The sequence below is a fragment of the Vombatus ursinus genome, unplaced genomic scaffold (assembly GCF_900497805.2).
Source record: "Vombatus ursinus unplaced genomic scaffold, bare-nosed wombat genome assembly UNPS02014812.1, whole genome shotgun sequence".
Taxonomy (NCBI): Eukaryota; Metazoa; Chordata; class Mammalia; order Diprotodontia; family Vombatidae; genus Vombatus; species Vombatus ursinus.
The window spans coordinates 105,774,603-105,797,079 of NW_020954590.1; the positions used below are offsets into that span (position 1 = coordinate 105,774,603).

At 35.7% G+C, this 22,477-nt stretch overlaps 1 protein-coding gene across 1 annotated transcript; it reads right to left on the reverse strand.

Annotated features, from left to right (window-relative positions):
• Positions 1–546: 546 nt before the first annotated feature.
• On the reverse strand, positions 547–15,425 carry LOC114054232 (fatty acid-binding protein 12-like). The gene is made up of 5 exons (XM_027877413.1): positions 15,387–15,425; positions 13,758–13,852; positions 3,220–3,392; positions 2,129–2,230; positions 547–797 (listed from the first exon to the last, which is right to left on the reverse strand). The coding sequence occupies exons 2-5, from the start codon at positions 13,828–13,830 to the stop codon at positions 747–749; spliced, it is 399 nt and encodes a 132-aa protein (XP_027733214.1). The 5' UTR covers positions 13,831–13,852; positions 15,387–15,425; the 3' UTR covers positions 547–746.
• Positions 15,426–22,477: the final 7,052 nt, after the last annotated feature.

Below are 22,477 nucleotides of genomic sequence, written 5' to 3' on the forward strand. Positions count from 1 at the left end.
ATCATGAGTAAATTAGAGGAGCATGGAAAAATTTACCTGTCACCTGTGGATAAGGGAAGAGTTTATGACCAAAAAAAAGAGTTAGAGAGGATCACTACTCACTTGTAAAATGGTTTGACCTAGTTGATCTTGAAAGCTGTTTCTGCATATAAAATTCTATTTTTCAAAAAGAATAGAAGAACCAAACTTCTCTCCTCCTTTGTTACCTTTTATTACTAGTGGTTATGATTTTTTCCCCCTCAAAACATTCTTGGATCTTGTACAACTATCAGTTCATGGACATAATTTTGAAAATCTTCCTTACTTCCCCTTATATACCTCTAGCATGTTCTCTTACAAGACTGTGTCTCCACTTCTGTTTAAAAAGAAATCAGCTTTACTTTTCTATTTTGCTATAGTTTATATTGAATTTTCCTGGCTGACAAAGGACCCCTTTAGAAAACATTCTGATGCTTTCCCCAAGGGTCAGATTAATCAAAGTTGAAATTACTCTAGGATAGTGTTTTTTTCATTTGTCCTGAGTTGAAGGAGGTTATAGCAGCCTGGCTTCTGCTTTATTTATAACTATTCAAAATACTTCCTTGACTACAGGGAAATCTGACATGGTAACCAAAGTTGTTAAGTTTTGTTCAGCGTTGAAGTGACATTAATTGTCATGACATTTTGCTTTGGAGTTTTATTGAAATGCCCCCAGAAGCGTGGGTGTCATTGTTTCATGTTTGTGCTTGGCTTGAGACTGAGTTTCTTCACACTTTCTCATATATTCGAGTACAGGTAATGTCATTCATGGCACTTTCCTAAAAAAAAAAAGATATTTTAAAAATACATACATGTATATATAAATAAATATTCATACTTGAAAAAAAAACTAGACCATAATTCAGGAAAGGCAACTCCTTCTCTGTAATTTATAGTCTTTGCCTGGGGTCACTGAGCCAGTGTGGCAGAGACAGGACTTGAACCCATTAAGTGGGATCATAGACATACACGCACACATATACGCTACGTTGTTATGTAGAACAGACATATATACATACATATATGTGTGTATGTGTATGTATTTTATATTTATGCATAATATACAACACATTACCATGTATACCAGACACACATATGCATACATATATGTGTACATATACATCATGTATGTGTATATATTTCATATAGATATATATATATACCACATTGGCATATATGTACACATATAGGCGGGTTGGTGGCACAGTGAACATAATGTTGGACCTGGAGTCAGGAAAATGTGAGTCTGAATTGGGTCTCAGACACTAGCTGTGTGACCCTGGACAAATTACTTAACTTCTGTCTGCCTCAGTTCTTTCATCTATAAAATGGAAATAATAATAGTACCTGCTTCATGGGTTCGTCGTGATGATAAAATGAGATAATATTTATAAAGCATTTTACAAACCTTAAAGCCCTGCACAAACACTAGCTTTTATTATTATATGTTTGCATATATATGTGTGTATGTATATATATATGTGTGTGTGTGTGTGTGTATATATATATAGAGAGAGAGAGAGAGAGAGAGAGAGAGAGAGAGAGAGAGGGAGAGAGAAAGAGAGAGAGAACTATAGTATCTATTTGTTAACTGATTGTGCCTTGTGGTTCTTCCTTGTAATTACATTATTTTGAAAGTATACATTTATCTAGATAATCAAAATGCATATTATCATTTTTCAAAATCCATTACAGTGAAGCACATAGTACTTTTTACTATTTCATCCATATATACTCACACACATACATATCATTTATCAATAAATGATGAAGCTATTTTGTTTATTAACTAATGTTATATGAAAAAAAATAAATTCAGGCCAGATGATTCTCCCAATTTGGATCCATAAGAAATAAAAACATCCCCCAAAGAAACACACAAGGAAAAACTATCTTCCTACTACATTTTCTAGGGGGAAGTGCAAAAGATTGTCACAGGAAATTTATATAGGGCTTTCCTCCTTAGATTCATAACTGAGAATCAAGTTATAATGTTTTTGCAGTTCATCACACAAAGGAAAACAACATTTTTCTTTGTTATTTTAGAAAGATTTGTTCCATAGAGACTTAATTCATATTTTCACCATACTTGGCACAGAAAAGAACTTACCACCACCATTTTCCCATCCACCAGCTTTCTCTTTATGGTAGTCTCTTTGCCATCCCAATTCTGCACATGAGTCAAAGAGCCGCTGTCCAAGATTACAATGCTCTGAAGAAGACAATACAAAGATACCAGTCACCCAGTCCAGAGTGTCCCACAGACCTCAAATCCTAGTCACCTGCTATAAATCCTCTAACATTTTACATAGGTTACAATCAAGACGTGATAAACTTATTAGGTAATTATTTTGAATAAATAAAGGGAATTCTCAAAATTCTTCTATTCCTTTGAGGACATTTGGGGGAGGTGAATTAGGGCAGAGTAAATCCTTGATAACTAAGGTAAAGTATAGTTCAATATTTTAAGGCATAAGTAGCTTTAAATTTATAACTCCCATCCCCAGAGCTAACATAATGGGTAGAAAATAAGATCTTAGATCCAAAAGGGATATTGGAGACAACCTAGTTCAACTTCATCATTTTACAGATGAAGAGACTGAGGTCCAGACATTCAGTGAATTACATAGCATTATACAGACAGTAAGTGGCAGAGGCTAGATTTGCATCTAGTTCCTTTAACTCCAATGCCAGTATAATTTCCATTGCACCATTCTGCCTCTCATAGTCACATGTCCCACTTTTCCCCATCACAAAATCATTAAAGTTAAAGTCTTTAGCCTCTTTTGCTCTCCAAATTATGCAATTACATCAGGCTTGAGCACTCCCACATTTAAATTCTATTCTTATTGAGATGTTATAATTTCATATTAATTACATATTAAATAATATTATAGCATATTATATGATGTACATATATCTCAGAGCATACTGTTCCACAGTCTTGTGCCTTCAACCAAGGTTATTTATCAACTCATTCTATTCTGTACAACTCTGGGAATAGACAGCTGCTGCAAAATAGCAGATAAAAGAATATGAATACAATTATCTTAGAATTAAAATCTGGACCATTTTTAGAACAGTAGTTAGTATGAATAGTTTGTCTTCTTAATTGACTACTTAATTGTCCACTTAATGGACTACTGTATATTTTTGTTATATTTGTCCAAGAGTCTTCAAGAAGAAAGTTTTCAACCTCACCTTGGTTTTTCGGTCATCTGGTGTGGTTTCTTCAAATGCCTCTCCCAGCTTAAAGGAGATTTCATCATTTTTAAAGATGCTTTTGGTCTTGATGGTAATCAAATCCCCTTTTGCACTGATGGTCATAATAGGTTTGGCCAGACTGCTCAGCTTCCTGCTAGCTAATCCTACTCCTAGAAACCAAACAAAAGAAGCCATGCCCAGTATTGCTGTTGACTAGTAAGGATTCCCTTGAGCTGCCCAACATCTTACTATCAGAGAGTGTTATTCTTTAAATGGCTGGATCTCACTGGTTATGCCTAAAGAGATTTCATCTTTCATGCTGCCAAATATCAAAATATAGTAGTTCCACTACTCCAGAAGAGGAAATAATGTCTCTGATTGACCTGAGAAAATGTTGTCAATTGGTTCCCAAACCTCTAAAACATTCATGAATGTCCTTAAGATGCCAAGATTGTGTATGTCACACACATCACTGGCATTCTGAACTTAAATGGTTGACTTTTTGAAAGTAAATGTAGAATCCTTCATAAAGACTCTGCTAATACTTCATTGTGAACTGGAAGTGATCTTTTGGTTTCAGAGGATATATGCCAATAAAGCATAAGCTCAGGCAGATCATTCCCAAGCAGGAAAGGCTTAGAATATCATCTTGGTAGTGGGATATATATTCTGATCAAGAACTCGTCCAGCTGTGTTTGGAGAGACTCTCTGCCATAAGCTTGGCCACTAGTTCTTGGATCATAGTTCTTTTATCATTAAATAAATAAAAGTCCAAAGGGCCCTCTATTTTGCATAATACCTTTCCATTTCTGCAGTAATCATGGTGGAGTACAGAAATGTTGAAAGCTGATCAGAGACTACCAAAATCCTATAATTTTCAGACTCTCTACAAATACTAATCTAACTATTAAGACTTTAAAATGTGAGTTTTTATTCAATTATAAATAATTTGAAACATTACTGGAGGAGATGAACCATCTTCAAAATGACACTCACTATAAATAAAATCAGAAGATGTAAAGAAATTGAAGATAAATGGAGAAATGGCTTTTAGGTTCTCCTCAAAGAAACAAACAAAGGAGCAGGTAGAATAATCATGTGATGAAGATAAAGAAATAGAGGAACTCTACAAAGAACTTAAGAAGACCCTTGGCCTCATTTCTAAAATACATAGAGAATTAACTCAAATTTATAAGAACACAAGTCATTCCCCAATTGATAAATGGTCAAAATATGAGTAGGCAGTTTTCAGATCAAGAAATTAAAGCCATCTATAGTCATGAGAAAATGCTCTAGATCACTATTGATTATAGAGAAATGCAAATCAAAACAACTCTGAGGTACCACATCACACCTATCAGACTGGCCAACATGACAAAACAGGAAAACGATAAATGTTGGAGAAGATATGGGAAAATTGGAACACTAATACATTGTTGGTGGAGTTGTAAAATGATCCAACCATTTTGGAGAGCAATTTGGAACTATGCCCAAAGGACTATAAAAATGTGCATACCCTTTGACCTAGCAATAGTACTTCTAGGGCTGTATGCCAAAGAGATCATACAAATGGGAAAGGGATCCATATGTACAAAAATATTTATAGCAGCTCTTTTTGTAGTGACAAAGAATTGGAAATTGAGAGGATGCCCATCAATTGGGGAATGGCTAAATAAGTTGTAGTATATGAATGTAATGTAATACTATTGTGCTATAAGGAATGATGAGCGAGCAGACTTCAGAAAAACCTAACAAGACTTGCATGGATTGATGCTGAGTGAAGTGAGCAGAATCAGGAGAATGTTGTACACAGTAACAGCCACGTTTTGCGATGACTAATGTTGATAGACTTAGCCCTTCTCAGCAATGCAAGGATCTAAGACATCTCCAAAGGTCTCATGATGGAAAATGCTATCCACATCTAAAGAAAAAACTATGGAGTTTGAATGCAGATCTAAGCATACTATTTGCTATTTTTTTCTTCTGTTTTGTTTTGTTTTCTCTTTCTTTTAGTTCCTCCCATTGGTTCTAATTCTTCCTTACAACATCACCAATGTGGAAATATGTTTAATAGGAATGTATATGTAGAGCCTATATCAGATTGTGTGCCATCTTGGGGAGGGAGAAAGGAGAGAGGGGGAGAAAAATTTAAAACTCAAAAGCTTATGGAAGTAATTGTTGATAAATCAAAATAAATTAATAAAAGTGTCAAAAAAAAGAAGACCCTTGAAACCAAATCAAAATATACTGTGATAATCAGTGACTTCATTGTGAAAATGGGTGCAGGGGAGAATGGCCAAAAATATATGTTGAGAATAAAGTAATGGAAGAGGCCAAAGGCTTGTAGATTACTTAAGAGCCTCATATCTGTATTTCATGACTACTTTCTTCAAGAAAAAAGTCAGAAAGTATTAGAAATTTTGAATAGAAAAAAAAATTGCCCCTCCCTCCCAAAATGAAATTGATTATTTTAACAGACAGGGACCAACTAGTTACTGAAGTGGTAAATGTTTCAGAATTAGTTGTCTCTGGTCGGTCATATCATCTACTGGTTAAAGGAAAATTTTAATATTAACACCAAAGTAGAAGGATAAATATGAGAAAAATACTGTACTACAACAGCTCTAACTTGACCTATATTAATAAGCTCTGAAAAATGGAAGATGAATAAAAATACATTGACTTAAATTATTGACATTTTAAAGGGAAGTTTGACCCGCATAAATAATTGCCATAGTGAGGAAGCCAACAGTGTCCCCAAACTTCCCAAAGCTAGCAGATTGTTCTCCTTGACAAGTAGAAAGACACAGAAGCTAAGGAAAACCTTAGTGTACAATTCAAGTTCATTTGCAAAAATGTTGTTGAAGAATACAACAGAAGATTATGAGTGGTAAAAAGAAACGAAAAGGAAAATGAGCATCTAGAATGCTTGGCATGAGATTCAATTAAGCCAAAGCATTCTAAGGTAAAATTAGAAAGAAGAAAACAAATAGATGTGAAACAGAACAGATTTGCCAGCATTCCTATAGTGACCTATTCATATCAATAATGACAGTGAAACTTATACATTTGACAATAACACCTCAATACCTGATGTCCTCTGTGAGGAAGTGGGAATGGAGTTCAAGATAATGAAATTAGAAAGTGTCAAACTTAACCAAACACATGAGAAATTCATGCCGAAGATACCACCATCTTAAAAGCATTCAAGGGTGAATTTTCAAGGTCTTAAAGGGGAGAAAACTTTAAAAGAAAATAGCATGGAGAATTCAGGAAACATATCACAAGTCTGGCACACACAACATAACAGAGTATTGAAGAGAGATTTCAGACAGCTGAGCATCTTCTGAACCTCTCTGTCAAAAGCAGAGCAGCTAATAACTTATTGATTTTCTGTAGTGATAATTTCATCCTTAAAAATACAGAGGAAGGGGCAGCTAGGTGGCACAGTGGATACAGCACCTACCCTGGATTCAGGAGGACCTGAGTTCAAATCCGGCCTCAGACACATAACACTTACTAGCTGTGTGACCCTGGTCAAGTCACTTAACCCCATTGCCTAGATTAAAAAAAAATACAGAGGAAGAAGGGCAAGGCAGGGTCAAAATGGCAGAGTAGCAGGAAGCAATATAAAATACTCCCCCCAAAATACTCCTCCAAACAGATTTGCAACATGCAACAGATATAATCTTGATGAAGAAATCCAGAAAAAGTCACAATTTGTCATTTTTATAGCCTACATTAGCAAAGAGAGACAGACAGAGGTCTGCATACACTAGAAAAAGAGCTAGTACAGAGTTTGTAATGTGGATAGCACTTCAACACTCAGGGGGAAACTATGAACCAAGGCAAGAGGAAGTTCCAGATCCATACAGGGGTGCTACCACACCTATGCTGGGGCAGCTTTGTTTTACTACTTGGATAAAAGATCCAGAACAGCTTGAGAAGGGAACCTGTGCCTGTACCCCATCTGTTCCCAGCCCTGGACAGTGGGCCTAAAAAGGAGGAGGTCAAAGCAAGTGGTAGCAGTGTGGCACGGACCTTAGGAATAGAGTGGAGTCTTAGTGCCAGCATCTGGCCCAGCCTTCAGAAGAATAATCAGGGCACAAATCCCAGACCAAGGAGCAGCCTAAAATTCTGTCATTCTGATCTAGCAGAGCTTTCAAATTAATAGGAGCTGAATCCAGCAGCAGTCAACAATTGCTCAGATCCAAACTCAGTTCAGAAACTTGCAGAGTTCTGGCCAGGGAGGGCAACAATCAAACTTTGCCCTGTAACACACCACTTTAAAAGAACTGAAAGATATTGGCCTACACCCAATTTCTGCCAGACTGATATCCAGTTTTCCCAACAATTTTTACCAAATAATGAATTCTTATGCCAAAATCTTCAGTTTTTACTCTTGTAAAATACAAGGTTACTATATGTATTTGATGTGGTAAATTGTATGTCTACTCTGTTCTATTGATCTACCTTTCTGTTTCTTAGCCAGTACCAGAGAGTTTTGATAGTTATTGCCTTATAATATAGTTTAAGATCTGGTACTGCTAAACCTCCTTCCTTTACGTTTTTTTCATTAGTTCCTTTGATATTCTTGACCTTTTGCTTTTCCAAATGAATGTTATTATTTTTTTCTAATTCAATAAAATAATCTTTTGGTTATTTAATTGGGATGGCATTGAGGATATAAATTAGTTTAGGTAAAATTGTCATTTTCATTATATTGGCCCTGCCTACCCATGAACAATTATTATTTTTCCAATTATTTAAATCTGATTTTATTTGTATAAAAAGTTTTTTTTTATAATTTTGTTTATATAGTTCATGAGTTGCTTTAACAGGTATAATCTCAGGTATTTTATACTGTCTAGAGTTATTTTAAATGGGATATCTGTTACTATCTCTTCTTGCATGGTTTTGTTTCTGATATATTAGAATGCTGATGATTTATGTGAATTTACTTTATACCCTGCTACTTTGCTAAAATTATTATTTGTTTCAACTAACTTTTTAATTGAGTCTTTGGGATCTTCCAAGTTTATCATCACATTGTTTGCAAAAAGAGGTTGTTTTATTACCTCCCTCCCTATTCTGATTCCTTCTATTTCTTTTTATTCTCTTTTCTATGGCTAGTATTTCCAATACAATATTGAATAATATTGGCTGAACAAGTTATGGTATGTGATTGTGATGGAATACTACTGTGCTATAAGAAATAATGAGCTTGATGATCTTAGAAAAACATGGATAGACTTGCACAACATAATGAAGAGTGAAATAAGCAGAACCAAGAGAATGTTGTATACAGTAACAGCAATCGTTTTAAGAACAACTTTGAACAATTAATTCATTTTGACTACTATAAATATCCAAATTAACTGCAAAAGACATATGAAGGCAGATGCTATCTACATCCAGAGAAAGAACTGATAAATAGAAGTATGTATAGAATGATTTACAAGCATTTCCATTACACAGTACAACAAAAAAGATGATAGAACATGAAACTGCAAATCTACTGTACACAACTTGCTATTTCTTTTTAAATATACAACAAAGTTATTATGTAAATTTCTTTTTTTTCTTCCATCCTCCTCCACCCCCCCACCCTAGAGATGGCTACCATAAGGTGCAGATAGCATCTTTCTTCAAATGTCTTTTTTAGTTAGTTTGGGTATTTATAATAGTCAAAATGACTTAGTCACTCAAAGTCATTCTTAAAACAATATTGCTGTTACTATATATAATGTTCTCTTGGTTCTGCTGATTTTGCTCTTCATTATTATATGCAGCTCTTTCTGTGTTTTTCTAAAATCATTGAGTTCATCTTTTTTGTGCGTGTGTGAGGCAATCAGGGTTAAGTGACTTGCCATGGGTCACACAGCTACTAAGTGTCAAGTGTCTGAGTTCAGATTTGAACTCAGGTCTTCCTGACTCCAGGGCCAGTGCTTTATCTACTATACCACCTAGCTGCCCCGAGTTCATCATTTCTTAATGCACAGTAGTATTCCATCACAATCATATACCACAACTTGTTCAGCCATTCCCTAGTTGATGGGCATCCCTGAAATTTCCAGTTCTTTGTACCACAAAGAGAATCGCCATAAACATTTGAGAACAGTAAGTTCTTTTGCTTTTCCCCTAATTATCTTCGGAAATAGACCAAGCGGTGGTATTGAATTGAATTGAATTGAATTGAATTGAATATTTTTTTTTAAAAAAAGAAAGCACTGAAAGTTTATAGATCCTCAGCCTGTCCCTGGATCATGGAGTAACACAACATTTAATACCCCAAGAAAGTAGCAATAGGACTAGCCCAGACCTTCCCTCCAGAAGTGAGGCAGAGCCCAACACTAACACATAAGTCTGAAGTCAGGAAGTAAAATGGAAGAATAATTAAACAAAAAAAGAAACACACCATAAAAAATTATCCTGGTGGCAAGGAAGCTCAAGACATAAATTGAAAAGGAGAGAATGACTCCAAAATATCTATGAGCAACACCTTACCTAGAGAAAAACATAGTTTGGGCATAAGCTCAAGTGGAATTCCCTGGAGAGATGAAGGAAGATTGTTTAAGAGTTTAAAATGTTTTTGTAAATGAAATGGGAGCTGTTGAAGAAAAAAATGGAAAAGAAATTAAAACTGCAGAAGAAAGAATTAGAAAGGAAATTAGCAGATTAGCATAAAAGGTACAAAACCCTGTTCAAGCAACAAATTCACAGAAAATAAAAATGAACCAAACAAGTCAATGATTCAATGAAACAACAAGAAATATTAAAATAAAGTCAAAAGACTGAAAAATAGAAAAAAAAATATAAGGTATCTGATAGCAAAAAGAATTTACCTGAAAAACAGATCAAGGAGAAAACAACTTAAGAATCATTGTACTACCTAAGTGCCATGACCAAAAATAAGAGCCTAGATATCCTATTTCAAGAAATCTCAAAACTGCACAGATCTTGTAGAACCAGAGAGCAAAGTGAAAATAGAAAAAAATGCACTAATCACCTCCTAGAAGAAACCCCAGAATGAAAACTCCCAAGAACATCATAGCTCAAAATCTAAACCTTCAAGGTTAAAATAAAATATTGCAAGCTACCTGAAAGACAAAATTCAAGTAGCAAGAAACCACAATCAGGATCAAACATAATTTAGCAGCCAATGGAAAGCTTGAAATACCATCTTCCAAAAGGTAAAGAATATGGGCTTGCAGTCAAGGATAACTGAGCCAGTGAAACTGAGTTTAATCCTGCAGGAATAAAAATGTATCTTTAAGAAGTTTGAAAGTAGGGAGAGTTTGCAGGGAAAGATACTGAGCTCAGTTTTGGACATGCTGAGTTTAAGATGTCTAGAGGGTGCCCAGTTCAAGATGTCTAATAGATGGTTGCATATGTGAGACGGGATCAAGTATACTTAGAGGACAAATACACTTGAGGTGATGCAATTATGAGAGTGCGAAGGGATCAATATGCAAGGTGTCTCAAGGGGAGGATGATATCAAAGACGTGGGGAAATTTTCAGATCTTATTGGTAATACCAAATAAGTTCTCACCTATAGAAAATCTTCATGGGAATTATCTACACACAAATTGAAGGCATCTTCAATGAGTTTGTAAGTAGGGAACAAGCAGGCTTTTACAAACAATACTCAACCAATAATGGATCATATCTTTACCATTTCCCAGCTGACTGAAAGATTTAGAGATTATAAGATCCCATCATACTTATTGTTTACTGATTATAAAAAAAAGCATTTGATTCAACAAAGCAAAATGCCACAAATGATTACTTTTTTAACAAGATATTTCCTATCTACACATTGAAATAATTCAAGAGTCTTTGAGAAACATAAAAAACAATCCTTTTAAACAACCCTCTTGATCATAAATATCAGGCAAAGAATAAAATAGAAGATGTATGATTGCCAGGAGGTGTTCATAGCTGTGATGAAAGAGATCCAGCATAGACCCCAAGTGAAGGGGGGATTCTCTATGGATACTGAGGTCTTATAGATGTTCTTTGTGAGTGACATCATGCTGGTTGCATCACTTTGGAATTCTACAGAGTTGTGGAACATTTCTGAGCCTCCTGAAAGAGAATAGTAATCACTCAAAAGAGTCTGATCTGACTATTCACACAGTAAACACCAAGTGAATGAAGAATATCCATTGCCCAGATTTTGACAAGCATTTGTATAAACAACAATAGAACCTAGCATGTCCATCAGTATAATCATCCTGGATAAATAGTACAGATAGACAATGAGTTAAGCAGAGGAAGGAGAGCAGACAATACTACCTTCCACAAATTGCAAAGCTCCTTTATTGACCCCAAGCTCACCATGGAAACAAAGGCCCATTTTTTTAAAGTCAACATTCTACTGGTGTTACTGAATGGCTGTAAGACACAGAGTACAACAGTATCTGAAGAATTAAATATGAATATAGCATGAGAACAATGTAGTGGAGGCTCTTTGTGGGCATAAGCGGGCTGCAATATTTAATAAGTGAAGCACTCGGAAGAACAGGAGCAAAAGCTAGCCCTGTGGAGCGGGCAAAGGATGACATGGTGGACAACCAGAGCATTCCACTGTTAGCCTCATCATGACGGGAGAGAGCGAGGCAGGCTTCCAGCACATTGGACAGACCCCTTGTGCTTGGTGACCTTCTGAGAAGACATAGATAACAGTCTGATATGACGAAAAGACATGGGGGAGTTGTGGCCTGCATTGTAGGAGGGTCTCCCAAAACAAGGAGATCACAGATCTGTTTGAGTACTAATCAATGGACTGTTTATTTAGGAAAAGGAAGAAATAACTTACTGGATAGTACTGTTGTAGATTCAGGTGGCAACCCTATGTTAAAAAGTAATGCCATAGCCAGATGTGAATGGATGTCTGCATACCGAAGTATTCACATGCCCAAGGAAAATTCTAAAGAAGTGTTGAAAAACACTCACAATTGAAAAACAAAGTCTGATGGGAAGTCAGAATGGCTCTTGAAACCAGGAAAGTAAAAGAGTATTTATTCAACCTTGGGATAATTGTGCTGGATTATCCACCTCCTGGAACATAAGATATCTTCCTCCTGTTCTCTAGGGAAGACAAAATGCTTCTCTCCAGACATCTCAGATGACCATCTAGTAACTTTCTGGAGTAAAGTCATATTACACTGACACATCCTTTTACTTTGCACAAACACACCCTGCCCCAGTACAGCCAGGGGCTTAGCATTCCAGGAATTGCCTAGGATTTCTTTTCTGATATCATCTAACAACCTAATGTCATTCCATACTCTTTCTATGACCTTGCACTACATTGTAGTATATTCTGACTCAGATCATATCCCAAGTTGAAATGGAACTTCCTCTATCTAAATCTAGAACATGGGATAGATTATTCCCTGAAGTTTTAGACTTATAAAAAGAAACATTGAAAATAGTCAATAATTGTGAAATACCTTTCAAGCTTAATTTAGAACTCTAATGAATTTTTTAAATTTAGCAAACAACTGCTTGCTCTGTTCAAGGCACTATTCCTATCTATATTAATTTGATTTTTGTTGTCGTTCAGTTGTGTCCAACTCTTTGTGACCCCATTTGGGCTTTTCTTGGCAAAGATGCAGAAGTGGTTTGCCATTTCCTTCTCAGCTCATTTTACAGATGAGGAAACTGAAGCAAACAGCATTAAGCGACTTGCCCAGAGTCAAACAGTAAGTATCTGAAGCCAGATTTGAATTCAGGAAGATGAGTCTTTTCTGGTGCTCTATCCACTGTACTATCTAGCTGCCCAATTTGATTTTTACTGCAAAATATTTCAGGATGAAAAAGGATTAAGTAGACAAAAAATTTCTTCAGAAAAATTTCATTTCTTTACATGTTAATATAAATAAATGAGGTCACTTACATCCCAGAAATAATGATGGTTCTAAATTATATATACTGTTCTTGATTAAACTTAAACTTGTATATTAGGAAAAGATGAAAAGCTCTTCCCTTTTAAGATTTGTTTAAGAATTAGAATGCCTCTTTGTGCTATTATATATGTCCACTAAAAACCTGGGCAAAGTCTGTGAGAAAAGATAAGCTGGGGAATTGCTATTACATGGTCCATATTTTGAAACCACATTATCACAAGGTCCATTTTAAGGTCTAAATTATTTCTGCCTTCTCTGAACTCCAGCGTAATTACTGTCTGCATGGTTAATTTGGAAATTAATCATTCAGTGCCTCATGAAATCTCTTCTATTATTGTCTCAGCTCTTTAAATCATTTGTTGTTATTCAATTTTCTCTTTTCTTTTCTCCCCAGCAAAATTGTTTCAGAGCAAGGACCTTCTTCTTGTTGGTAATCCCAACAGGGACTAGGACAGTATCTTATACATAATAAATATTCAATAATATTTGCTTTTGTTATTACTGAGAAATGAGAATTTACAAATTCAAGATGAATCCAAGTTTTGAGTAAGCTTCACACTATGTTACAGTGGATCCCACCTCCAATAAATTTGATATAAGAACAATAAAACTTGGCTCACCCAGTTGTTTCATATATTCATTAAAATTTTCACAAGAAGTTGATTTCCATGTTCCCAGGAGATGATCAACCATTTTGTTAGAGAACAAGTTGATTCTTTAAAAGGGAAAAAAAGATATTAAACTCTGTTATATCAATAAAATAATCATTATCAAAAGACACTTTCCGATTCATTACGATTCTGCTCTGAATTAGTGTTACCAAGGAGAAAATGGGGCAAACTTCACTGTGTACACATTTGACTTTTCTTATACCAGCTGAAACAGAAGAATCATCTGTAAACAGGAAGCAGTTATGAAAATTGTAGCCAGACTAATGTAGAAACAAGTTTTTCCAAGAATAAATGCTGCTTTTTCACAAGTCTCAAGGACTAATATTGTGAATATTACACATTGTCTTGTACTTGCTGATATGCTACAAGATGCAACAGCCAAAAACAGAGAAAGCCAGGGGGAAGTACCAGGGCCATTTAATGCCACAGTAAATGGACCTATACATACCTAAATAAAATACCCTCTGAAAGCATCAATTGGTAGTCGGGGGGGGGGGGGGGGCCCCCGGGGGGGGGGCCCGGGGGGGGGGGGGGGAAGAATCAAAAGTCAGAACTATACAGCAGTGTGGGAAAATTCCATGATAGGAGGTTAGTAGATACATGGTGACAACATTCTCCAAACCAAAAGTCAGGAAATATTATCTGACAAAGAATATTCTTAAAAAAAAAAAACCCAAAGTTTCATTATAAGCAGTTTCTTTCCCAAATCAGGACTCTTCCAGGAAATCTAGGACATGTGGTCATTGTACCTCCTTCCTATAGGGTATCATTTTATTACAGTTTAACATAATGTGATGTTCTTAATGGCCTTGAGTTGCCAAAAAAAAAAAAGATTATATTAGCATACTCTAAATTGGGGCAGGACAATATTTAAAACCATTCAAAATGGTTCTAATAGCATTTTTATAGTAAAGAGCCAATCTTCATTTTTATAAAAAAAAATTCACTTAAGAGAATTGCACTCTTCAGCTATGATAGTTAAATGCAATATTATAATTACCATTTTTGATCTGTTTATCAGATTGATTTTTGACATGGCATACTTTGTTTTTCATTTGGAAGGAAATTAGCAAATTCTAATTATCTAATGGAAATTATCTATGAAATATTCATCAACTGATGACATTTAGAAGAATGTTTGCTCTACAGTCATATTGTTGGAGAAGGGAAAGATTCAACTTTGACAATCTACATTTGATTATTCCAAGGACTGGTGGCAGCTTGTCAAACCTTATGGCTTCTCTTTGTTTTTCTCAAGGTTGTCTATCTTTAATCCATTTCATTTCTTATTAACACCTCTGCCAGAGGGTAGGCAGAGGGTTGAATAAACTTGAATACTCATTAGCATCTCTGAAGATTTAATGGAGAAGAAGAATAAAACTATTTATTAAAATTAGGTTTATGGATTATCTTCATAATCACTGTATCTCATTTATCCTAAAATAATGGAAAATGATTGTTTGATGTAAAGCCCTCAATGTCTAACTACCCATCACCATATTCTCAGCTGTTTCATGAAACTCCCTGGGCTTGATCTTGCTAGAAATTATTTTAACACAAAGAAATAGGAGCACTTACCTTATGACAATCTAGGAGCTGCAGGATTTCTGATTTCCCTTCACTGTTACACAGCAATCCCAAAAGTGGGCAGAATGTAGATGTTTGTTGTGGTGACTGGGAGAGTTCCTTCAGTTCTCCTTAAGTGGTGATAGTCTTGTCTTCTACCTTCTGTACAGTGGGGTACTAACTCAGAACTCTCCCAAGTCAGAGGAAAAGATAGTGCCAGGAGACTGGCTAGAATGTGATGACTTTGATCCAGTTGCTATGTCATAGGTCACAATGGTTATTTGTCTTGGAGAGCTAATGAGGTGAAATAGAGTGAAAAGAGAAGCAGGAACAAATGGTTTAGTCATGTTATAAAATGAGACATTTTCAACTCCATGTAAAAAAGAACCTATTAGTAAGCTTTCAATCAAATAGATACATTTACTTACTGTATTGTACTGTAATAAATATTTGTTGAATTTACTTGAACTGAATTGACTTTCTGAAGAGAAAATATTTTAGCAGTAGTAAAAAAAAAAAGGAGGGGAGGTTCAAAAAGAATGTTCAATTCCCTTTTATGTTCTGTCTTCTCCCATTAGATTGTAAGCTCTTTGAGGGCAGGGACTGTCTTTCTGTCTTTTTCCTTTCACCAGTTGTCCTAACTTTTGTCTTACCTCTGGAATTCTCTGGAAGAGAGAGCTTGAGGCTGATGACTTTGCTCAATTCTGCTTCTCTTAAATCCAATTTCCTACTTGTATCCCCAGCACTTAGCACAGTAGTACTTAATGAATGTTTATTGACTGACACCTCTCTTTCTCTCTCTCTCTCGCTATCTCTCACTCTCTCTCTCTGTCTCTGTCTCTCTCTGTCTCTCTCTTTCTGTCTCTCTCTCTCTTTCTCTCTCTCTCTCTCCCTCTCTCTTTCCACTCGTTTGCCAAGTCCTGTCATTTCTGCCTTCATCACATCTCTCATATATGACTCCTTCTCTACTCTGACACTGCCATCATCCTAGTGTGAGACCTCATCACCTCACACCTGAACTATTGTAATAACTTGTTGAAGGGTCACCCTGCGTCAAATATCTCCCTACTCCAGTCCATCCTTGACTCAACTGTCAGATTGATGTTCCTAAAGCACAGTCTTACCATGTTACCACCTTCACTATCCATTATAAACTCCAGTGGCCCCCTGTTACCTCTAAGATCAAATAGAAAATCCTCACACCAGCTGAAACAGAAGAATCATCTGTAAACAGGAAGCAGTTATGAAAATCATAGCCAGACTAATGTAGAAATAAGTCTTTCCAAAAATAAATGCTGCTTTTCCACAAGCCTCAAGGACCAATAGTGTGAATATTACACATTGTCTTGTACTTGCTGATATGCTACAAGATACAATAGCCAAAAACAGAGAAAGCCAGGGGGAAGTACCAGGGCCATTTAATGCCACAGTAAATGGACCTATATATACCTAAATAAAATACCCTCTGAAAGCATCAATTGGTAGTCAGGGGGAGGGGGGAAGACCCTACTGGGGAAGGGAAAGAATCAAAAGTCAGAACTATTCAGCAGTGTGGGAAAATTCCATGACAGGAGGTTAGTAGATACATGGTGACAACATTCTCCAAACCAATAGGTTATCCCTATCAAGGATTTAAAAATCCTTCATAGCTTGGGCCCTCTCTACCTCTCCAGTCTTTTTGCACCTTACTCCCCACTCCCCCCACCCCACATTCTGTGACATTGGACTCCTTGCTCTTCCTCAGACAAGAAACTCCATTTCCTGACTTTCCTTTTCATTGGTTGACCCCCATGCCTGGAATTCTCTCCCTCCTTATTCTGCCTCCTGGTTTCCCTGATTTCCTACAAGTCCCAACTAAAATCCCACCTTCTACAAGAAATCTTTCCTGAGTCCTCTTAATGCTAGTACCTTTCCTCTATTGATTAATTCTAATTGATTTCATATGGATATATACAAATGTATGTATACATACATCTTGTGTGTATATGTAGAGATAAAGTCAAGGGCCATGTATATAGTTTGCATGTTGTCTCCCCAATTAAACTATGAGCTCCTTGAGAGCAAGGCTTTTTTTTTATCTTTTTCTGTATCCCTAGCACTTAGCACAGTACACAAGACATAGTGTGAGTGCTTAATAAAGGCTCATTGACTAGACTTCTGTGGTTAAAAGATACACACAAAAAATCTGTTCAGGAAACATGACTTCCCATTCTTCTTGTCAATCAGCAAGCAGCTAATGAAAATAAAATCCAACTTAAATTTTTAAATCTCTTGCTCCTCTTAACAAAGTTGCCCTAAAATCCTATAGTCGATTAATCACCCAACATGGATATTCAAGAGGAAACATTGCAAAGAGTGGTTGCAAGAGGAATGTAACAGAGTGATGATGCCCTTTGCTAAAAGTCAGTTAACTACTCCTTTCTTAATCACTACAGCAAAATTCACCCAGTGCTTTACCCAATCTCAATGTTCAAAGGGACTTAAGAGGTCTCTTTACCTATATATTTTAACAGTTTGCATCAAATAAACATTTTTCCTGACCATTTTTAGGTATCAAAGGTGAAACAATTCTTTCACTTTAGTAAAAATACTTTCTGTCCCTTTCAGCAATAACTACAACATGTGAGAAGACAGAACATTAAAGGGATAATACCCATTGGTATTCCATTGGAATTAGTTGCTTTAAATATGCTTTTTCTATTCAACTTTGACTTAAGGATGCCAGTAAGTCTCTTGATATACACTGCAATGGTTTTATCTTTTATAAATTTATGTTTGATGTTCCTTGCCAGGAAAGGACCAAGATATTTATAAATATTTTATTTAACCACTGATTCAGTATGACTTCTACATTCAAGCTTGAAAACTGTCTTCCTTGGCCTATATTGTGAATTTTATATTTATCAAATCCTAATGGCAGTTTAATATCATTAAAGAAAAAGTCTACAAGATGGAAAAACTTTTAAATGTATTTTTTCAGTGGAGCCACATAACCTGTTATCCATGTACATCAAGTGATTAATAAGATACTTTGGTATGACTTCCTTTTTATTAGAAGTCAAACAGTTCTATTTAAGAGAGATGATGATGGGTTCAAAGCTAGGTAGAACCATATGAGACAAACTGTCTCCCTGAAAGATATCATCTTAATTTCACATTAGTAATGTGTTTAAACAGAGAACAGTTCTTGATGCATACATCAAATATTCTATGAATCTTACTCTACTTGAGTCTATTTTATATATTTGCAGTAAATAAAGAAGCCATGACTGGGGCGCTGAGTCAAGGGCCTTTTAATAATCAATAGGAGCAGAATACATGGTATGGTGCTTTCATGCAGTTTCTTCAACACCAAATCAATTTTAAATATCTTCTTATATCCCTGGGACTTTTTGGTGTGCCATTTTTGCTCCTTGGCTAATAAATAGTTTTCTTATATATGTTAATAAAAGGTATTGAGGGGATATAAGATATGAATGCTTTGTATAAAGTACATAAACATTATTGGCCTGCATTTGGAAGTGTCATTGGTGATTTCATCTTTTTTTTAATAGATATCTGGTGCCTTCTCTTAAGAAAAGATGAGGCTTATGCCTAAGAGGAAAGTGTTAAAGTGCTTTGCTAGCAATTCATGTACCACTATGAAACATTTGAGTCAATAATTATGGATCTTATACAGACCTAACACTTTCCAGCTTTGCAGAGAAGCTAGAGTTGTAGTCAGTTCCCCTTATACCACTACTATTACTACTACCACTATTACAGCTGCTACTGCTGCTGCTACTACGTCTATAACTACTACTATTATTATTTTTAGGACAGCGAAGTGGCAGAGAGAGCAACTAGGTGATCAAGTAGATAGAGTGCCAGGCCTATAAACACAACCATTTCTGGGCTTTTGTATATCTGAATGTGGCATGCTCTTGTTTTTTCTTGGTTTCTTAATAAAAATAACTTTTGCAAGCTTTCATCCTCCTGTAGGAGAAGAAAATTTATTTTGTCCACATCTTCATCAAGATCAAGGTGGAATCAATATTCCCAGAGATAAAGTGTGATGGTATCAAAGCTATGAAGACAGAGGAAACTGAGGAAAGAATTTAACAGAAAGCCAGCAGGGATAAAGTCCACACTCCCTCTCATCCTGCATCAACCACCAGATATAAGAAAGTAAACTATAATCTGTGAAAAGCAAAATCAAAGTCCATTATCACTCACTATCCATTACCAGAAGTTATTTCAGTCATACTTTCAAACTAAGTTGAAGGGTTGGAAGTTGAAAGGTTGGAAAAATTTCAAAAACTTTGTGAAGATCTCACTAGCATTTGGCATCAAAGCAAAATTAAAACCACACCCAACACTGTTGGCTTTCTTGGAGCTGTTTCAGAAACCACCAGAGATGAGAGTCAGGGCCTAGAGGTTCCAGGCTCTCTCTCTGTAGTTCTATAGTCGTATGAGGGATGGTTATTTCCTCCTTTATTTAGGCAGAATGTAATAAACTCAAATGCATTCCCTCTGGGCTATATTCCTTTAACTAAAAATTGAAAATGAATGATGACATCGCATGAATTCCTCCAGGAACAATTAAATATGCTTGTTCTTCAGCAGGTTTGGGCAATATGCTATTGCGCTAGAATATTTCACTTCATACTGATTTTGTGATAGTAGCTCCCATGGAAGAGATTTGCTCTAAGCTCATTTGGGTATTAGGTTATGGGGTAATGAACTATAGTAATCCCAATAGACTGTAAGGATTAAAAATTTTATTTAAGAAAGAGCACCAAATACTAAGTAAGTGCTTTTAAAAAGTGATAGCCAATATTTAGTTTTGTCAGCAGTTGCTGAGGGACTAGATTTTTAGGAAAGGAACATATGTATATATATATATATATATATGTAAAATCTCAGATACTATGCTAGAAGGCATAGAATCTTAGGTCTAGAGTTACAAGGGATTTCAGAAACTATCTAAACTTACCTCTTAATTTTCAGATCAGGATACCTGGGCCCAAAGATATTAAGAGACTTCCTCAAGATCATACAAGTAGTATGTGTCAGAGGCAAACAGTGATATCATTGGAATGCTATAGTCATGTAAAATTAGCTCCTATGGCACTCCATCCAAGAAGACTTCCCTGATTCTCCCTTCTTCTCCCCACCCCTTCCATTAGAATGATCTCTTCTCATTTTATACTCTTGGTCTTACTGATCTCATCCCCTTCTTCTCTATAGGCACTAAATAAATATTTGTTGAATTTAATTATTCCCAGTTCTATACATCCAGCCCTAATCTTTCTCCTGAGCTCCTGTTATCTCCACCCATGTAACCTGCCAGTACTTCAAACTCAGCATGTCTAGAACTGAAGTTTTTACCTTTTTCCCTAAATCAGTCCTTCCCACAAATTCCCTTAATCCTGTTGAATACTGGAGCACCAACTAATCCTGGAAAATTAGAGGGTGCTACCAAACAACTCACATCTGAAATTTTAAAGTTATTTTTTTACTCTTTTCTCTCCCTAATTTCCTACAATATGCAATCAGTCACAAAACCCTATCAATTTTACCCCCATAACATCTTTCATCTTTGTCTCCTTCTCTCTATTCATGTGGTTATCATACTAGCTCTTGACCTAATCACCTCTTGCCTATGTAAGTAACATTGTAAAAGTCTTATTTTGGGTAGGTTTCTTTGTTTTTAATTTTTCTTTTTTTTAGAAATAATCAAGCATTTATTTTCTCCTCCTCTCCCCTTAAAAATAGAAAAAAGAAAAACAAACCACCTCATAATAAATACATAGTCAAATAAAAAATTCTCATATTGGTCCAAAATTGTGTCCATTTTGCATGTTATTTCATCACCTCTCTGTCAAGAGAGGTAGCATTCTTCATTATGACTCTGGAAACAGAGCTGATTATTGTGTTGACCAGAATTCTTGAGTTTTTCAAAATCATTTGTTTTTATAATGTTAATGTTACAGTATAAGTTCTTTACCAGGATCTGCTAATTTCATTCTGCACCAATTCATACAAGTCTTCACAGGCTTATCTGAAACTGCTCCTTCTTCATTTCTTTCAGCACAATAGTATTCCATTACATTAATAGCCATAATTTGTTCAGCCATTCCCCAACTGATGGGCACCCCTTTAGTTCCTAGCCCTTTGCCACTACAAAAAGAGCTACTATAAATGGTGTGTGTGTCTGTGTGTGCGCACAAGAGAGTATGCATATAGGACTTTTCTTTCTTTTTTTGATCTCTTTGTGGTATAGGTCTAGTGGTGGTATTATTGGGTCAAAGAGTTCATTAACTTTTGAGGCAAAGCTCCAAATTACTTTCCAAAATCTCCTCCCAAATTCACAACTCCACCAACAGTGAATCAATACACCAATTTTTCAGAAGCCCCTTCAACATCTATCATTTTCCCATTTTGTCAACTTTGCCAGTCTAACAGGTATCAGGTAGAATCTCAGAGTAGCTTTGCATTCCCCTAATTTTTAGTGATTTGGAATTTAATTCTTTCATTTTTCTTCCTTTTCCTTTCCTTTTCTTTCTTCCTTTCTAGCATTTTTAAAATAGCTGTTGATAGCTTAGATTCCTTCTCTTATAGTGGCCCTAAAGGGCTATACAATTGTGCATTCCCTTTGAAACAGCAATACCACTACTAGGTCTGTATCCCAAAGAAATCAAAGAAAAGGAAAAAGGATCTATTTGGACAAAAATATTTATAGCAGCTCTTTTTGTGGTAGCAAAGAATTGGAAATTGAGGGGGATGCCCATCAATTGGAGAAAAGCTGAACGAGTTGTGGCATATGATTGTGATGGAATACTATATTATATATTATAAGAAATGATGAGCAGGAAGGTTTGGGGGAAAAAAACCTGAAAAGTCTTATATGAATTGATACAAAGTGAAGTGAGCAGAACTAGAAGAACACTACACCGTAACAATAATATTGTAACAATGATGAACTACAAAAGATTTAACTGTTCTGATCAAGATAATTATCCAAGACAATTTCAAAGGGCTCATGATGAAAAATGTTATCCACCTCCAGAGAGAGAGAGAGAACTAATGAACTCTGAATGCAGATTGAAGCACACTTCTTT

Excerpts from the sequence above, each read along its gene's own strand:
- LOC114054232 (XM_027877413.1), bottom strand. The coding sequence starts at position 13,830 with ATGGTTGATCATCTCCTGGGAACATGGAAATCAACTTCTTGTGAAAAT. Across the intron at positions 2,231-3,219 it reads CAGATGACCGAAAAACCAAG|AGCATTGTAATCTTGGACAG; the intron begins GTGAGGTTGAAA and ends TGTCTTCTTCAG. Across the intron at positions 798-2,128 it reads TGGATGGGAAAATGGTGGTG|GAAAGTGCCATGAATGACAT; the intron begins GTAAGTTCTTTT and ends TTTTTTTTTTAG.